Source organism: Eurypyga helias, unplaced genomic scaffold, assembly GCF_000690775.1.
Source record: "Eurypyga helias isolate BGI_N326 unplaced genomic scaffold, ASM69077v1 scaffold13064, whole genome shotgun sequence".
NCBI classification, from domain to species: domain Eukaryota; kingdom Metazoa; phylum Chordata; class Aves; order Eurypygiformes; family Eurypygidae; genus Eurypyga; species Eurypyga helias.
The window spans coordinates 1-4,998 of record NW_010246889.1 but is presented as its reverse complement, the minus strand read 5'-3'; the positions used below and the strand labels follow the sequence as shown (position 1 = coordinate 4,998).

The 4,998-nt window shown below is 59.0% G+C and overlaps 1 protein-coding gene across 1 annotated transcript; it reads right to left on the bottom strand.

Moving 5' to 3' along the window:
- Positions 1-429: 429 nt before the first annotated feature.
- Positions 430-3,886, bottom strand: LOC104508825 (uridine-cytidine kinase-like 1; the record flags this gene model as incomplete). Its single annotated transcript, XM_010150567.1, has 7 exons — positions 430-797; positions 1,368-1,524; positions 2,135-2,218; positions 2,535-2,657; positions 2,997-3,059; positions 3,363-3,456; positions 3,788-3,886. Coding segments are annotated over 7 exons (697 nt in total), but the record flags the coding sequence as incomplete, so codon positions are not given.
- Positions 3,887-4,998: the final 1,112 nt, after the last annotated feature.

The window sequence follows — 4,998 nt, the reverse complement described above, 5'->3', positions numbered from 1 at the left end:
CTCCCCAGTGCAAGGCAGCAAGAGGTGGAGCTGGGAATGGGAGTGCTGGGTTTTTCTCCCACTCACGACCCTGCTGCAGGCAGGAGCCCTTGATCTGAGGGGGTCACCCTACCCCTGCAGAACAGCTGCAGGGTGCTCTCCATCCCCACCAGCTCCCATGGGGTGATGGCTCAGTAGCATCCAACAGAGCCAGCATATCCCACAGGACAGGCTCTCCCTGGGGCGCAAGAGCTTCAGTGTTCACCGAAGAGAACGACAACCACCTGCCTGTACCCAGCACAGAGACAGAGCTGCAGGGCTGCAGGGCTCCTCAACAGCAGGGGCTCGATCCCCACACCACCGCTCACGGCATCTCCCCTCCCAGGGCAGCAGTCCCGAGGGTCGCGAATCCTTCTGGGAATCCTGGGGACATGACAAAGAACAGCTCTGTTCAAGAAAACCAGAGAAAAAATTTATTATTTTTCTTTATAAAATATCTCCAATAAGTTATATAGGCAAATATTTAAATTAAAATAAATTAACTCCGCTCTGCGCTGGGACACGCGACTGCCCACAAACTAGGATTTTTGTTTCTTTGAAAAAATATGCCCTACATCTCCAATGTAAGATTTGAAAAAAATATCTATGCTCGGTGAGGAGGCAGGAGAAATCTGCGACGGACAGAAGGGGTTAAGGTGCGGTGCTGAAGCTGCCTGGCGCCGGTGGCATCTCCACATCCAGCTAAGTGCTGAGAGCATCTTCATCGTCGCTCCAGTCCGGAGGAGCGTCTGTTCCAAAGTACCGATCTCCAAAGTTCCCTGCGGGAAGAAAGAGAGGAGATCACGGTGCAGCTCTGCAGGGAGCGCGGGACCCTTCCTCCGGCCTGCACCCCCGCCCCCCGAAACCAAAGCAGGTTGATCTGACGGCGTGAACAGCACTAAACCTGTGTAGCACCCAAACTGGAGCAGCGTGGAGGCTGCTTTAGCACCCGGTGTCAGGGGTGTCTCCTGGCTCCGCCGAGGTGAGGACAGAAGGACACCGTGGGCTTGTTTTGGATGAGCTGGTTGGAGGTGGCAGCTTCAGGAACGAGGTGGGCACAGGTCGGCTCCAGCTGTCCCAGCCCAGCTTCTCCACCCGGGGCCGGAGGAGGCTCAGGGCATGTGGAATGGCTCCTCTTCCAACAGGATGATGCTGCCTGGCAGCTCTGAGTGTGCACGTTGATCCCAACACCCACCCAACAGAAAGACCCAGGAGAGACAGTGGGTCTCTGAGTAAAATGAGGCCAAACCTAAGGTGCTGCTGACAACCAGGGCTTTACCTCCTCTGCTGAGCGGGCCAGAAGCACCGAAAATCCCCCTGGAACAGGTCATTCCTACCCAGATACTCACCGATGCCAGGGATTATCCGGAAAAGGTCATTCACCTTCTTGTCCACGGCTGTGGTGATGATCTTCACCCGGGGGAAAGCATAGGCGACTGAGTGGACACCCATCTCTGCCATGAGCAGGGAGAGCAGGAAGATCTTGTCTTCCGGGACATCATGATCCTATGGGAAAGGCACAGAGACAGCTGGGGTAAGGGCTTCTTGGCAGCTTATGGCCCAGGCTTCCAGGGGCACTTTCTGGAGCTGCTTTCCTCCCCTCCCCGTGTCCAGCTGGGGTTACAAGAAACCAACCAGATCCAGACTGCTGCGACACAAGGAAGGGGCGATGCCAATGCCTGGTTAGTCACCCCAAATTGTGCTGGCTCCCACGACACCCTCCTTCACAAGGGAGGGAGAGTCTCAGCAGAGCTGCGGCTGGGTTCTGGCATGTTCCTGGGGGGTGAACCATCTGCCCTCTGTGTGCTCGACATGGAATCACAGAGCGGTTTGGGTGGGAAGGGCCCTCAAAGCCCCCCCAGTCCCACCCCCTGCCATGGGCAGGGACACCTTCCACTAGACCAGGTTGCTCCAAGCTTCATCCAGCCTGGCCTTGGACACTTCCAGGGATGGGGCATCCACAGCTTCTCTGGGAACCTGTCCCAGTGCCTCCCCACCCTCTGCGGGAAGAATTCCTTCCTCATGTCCCATCTCCATCTCCCTCTTTCCGTTTAAACCCGTTACCCCTTGTCCTGTCTCCCCCTGCCTTTGGAATTCCCCTGCACACGCTCTGTACCAGCAGCACCCGCACTGCCATCATGGCCGCTGCGCCCGTGGACACCGTGCAGTCCATCAGGATGACCAGCCGCGGGTAGTGGGGCTGGGGAGAGAGACCAGCTTAGAGGCTGCAGGTGAACGGAGCAACCCCAGCCCTTCTCTTCGAGGCTGGGGGAGGGAAGGGTCTTTCATGCATCTCTATCTCTGGGATGCCAGCGTGGAGCTGGGCGCTGGCGTGAACACTCGGACAGCAAACCAGCCCCCATGGGCATGACCATGCTGGCAAAGCCCTCTTCAGAAGCCTTCAAAGCCCTCGGCTCCCCCCCGGGTCAAGATCAGAGCTCTCAGGAAATACCTGAGTGACCCCCGCTCCGTGCAGGGAAATTCCAGGAGATGCCCTCGTCAGCCCCCGGCTTTACCTCTGGCTCGCCCGTGTTGCAGTTGGTCTGGATGAGGATGGTCCCGATGCGGACGTCCTTGCACACCGCACGCAGCGCTGGCTCCATGGTCTCTCCCGCTCGCAGGATAGACACCCCAGTGATCTGCAGTGCACGGCCGGTGTCAACGGCAAGGCATGGCGCGGGGCGTACGCCCCACCCCAGTATGGTACTGGGCCTCGAGGAGTGGGTACCCCAAAGGACATCCCTGCCGAGAGGGTTGCCCTGCTCCCAGTTCAGGCAGCAGTGGCTCGGTGACAGTGCTGATGGCACCCCTGGCTACCGACCTGCCCCCAGTCCCGATGACACGGGGTATTATACCATGACAGCAGGCCTGATGGAAGCCCTGAGAAGCCAGGGGTGTCCTTCCCCCCCGTCCCCATGGCTTTCAACTCGGCCCCACGGGGCAGGGTTGAACAGTAAGTACCTTTTGCTTCCACTTACTTGCTTCCCGCTGTATGTCCTCCCTTCGTAGTCCTGTCCCTGCGGGGTCTGGACTGTGCAACTCTACAAAAAACACACGAGAAGCATTACCGGGGGCTCTGATGGGGCTCTCGGAGGAGCCCTGGCACCGGGGAGCCCTCCAGCTGCCAGCTGGTCTGGCCCCTTGGAGACCAAGGCTGGACCAAGAGCTGTCACCCAGGGCCAGGCTGTCACTGCCCCTTTTTAATCTGGGAGGAGAGGGATGATACACAGGGAAGGATGGAAGAGCAGTGCCAGGACTGTCCCATCTCCCTGGCTGTTATGGGTTGGGAGTCGGAGAGGAAACAGTGCCTGCTGCCCACCCTCCCAGCTACACCCTACACCCACCTGGAACGGGAGCAAGGAGAGCGCGTGCTCAATCAGCAACCGCATCAGTCTCTTGGAGTAGAAAATGAACTCGTCCCTGCTCGTCTCCTTGTTTCTGGAGGGGAAGGAAAGCCAACGTGAGCTTTGGACAAAAACGTGCCGATGGGGGTCAGAGGCTGCGTGGAGGAGGGCAGCCCCTGCCCCGCCTGGCTGCCGGTGTCCCGTTTGCACGGCGCTGTGCCTGGAATTGCAGTGGCAGTTTTAAGGTGAAAAAGCTGACAAAAATTGTTGGCAGGACCACGAAGAACAGCACAGCTCCTGGACCCAGCGCCCAGCACTCTCTGTCCTGTGCCAAACCGCAGGGATAGGGCACTAGTTGGATTTGGGAGGCCAAAGCAAGCTGAGCCCTGTCCCACCCCAGGAGAGCGCGGTGCCGGGGGCTTTACCTGATGATGGTGTGCATGCCCCTCACTTGAGGGGTGCTCTTCAGCACACTGAGGGTCTGAGGAAGGGGGTGGCACTGGTGGGCAGAGGCCAGGGCGGCCCTGAAAAACCAAACACAGGGTCAGAAGGTCGTTGGGAAAGGCTGGAGCACAGCGCACGGCCGGAGCCATCCTCCCAGATGTCACCTCACTGCAAAGGCACACCAAGGCCACATCCAGCCCAGCGAGGGGCCAGCCCCCGCCGTGCCAAAGGGACCCGCTCCCAGGGAGCGGGTGGGCCGTGGAGCCGGAGGAGCTGCCCTTCCTGCCGGGCAGCCGAGCCACGAGACCCATCTCAGTCCCGACCAGTTGGGAAGGAAGTGGAAAAACCTTCTCCGGGTCGGGAATCTTGCCTGGTGGTGGGCCCTGAGCTTGGGGTGGGGGTTGAGGAGGAGCCGTTGCAGTTGTCTCTGCCCTACAAGTGCCAGATGTCACCGGGAGTGGGACAGTGTCACCCAGACAGCTGTGCCAGCGGCGAGCGGAGCCAGGCTGCAACGAGATCCTTTCAGAGAGCGCCTGGCTCGTTCAAGGACAGCCAGACCCCGAATCGGGAACAGCTTCAAGACTTTAGGGCTGGAGAGGACAGGCTTTGCGTGACTCATCTCCACATAACGAATAGGGCTGGGAGCTATTCTTGGATCAAGGGAACACCATTCACTGGGAAGAGCACAATGGAGCCCCGTTAGTCACCTCTCTCTTTGAGTAACGAGATGAAGGTCACATCTCTTTGGCTTCCACGAGCCTGGGCAGGATGGACAAGCGACTTTTGTCTGGGAGGAGGGCTGGGGTCCGAAAGCCACACGTCAGCTCACACACGTGCCAGCAGCCGCATCCCCTCGGGGATGGGGAGGAGGAGGAGAGAGCAAACAGGCGAAAGCACATGGTGCTTAAGATTTCAAATCAAGCAGAAACCTGGATTAATTGCACACACAGGCACACAAGCGGAGAAGACAGAGAAGATGACTGGGTAGGAGTGGAGGACGGCAGGGCTAGATGACTCAAGGCCTCCATCCACATAGCCATCTCCTGGTCTTGGCTGACCAACATCAAACGAGACATTCCCAAGGCCTGTGGCTACTTAAGGGCTCCTTCTGGCTTTTCCAGCTCTTCCAGCAAAGAGCCCCCACGCAGGGCACGCTCCCGAGGGCGCAGAGCTCCGCAGCCGCGCGTGGGAT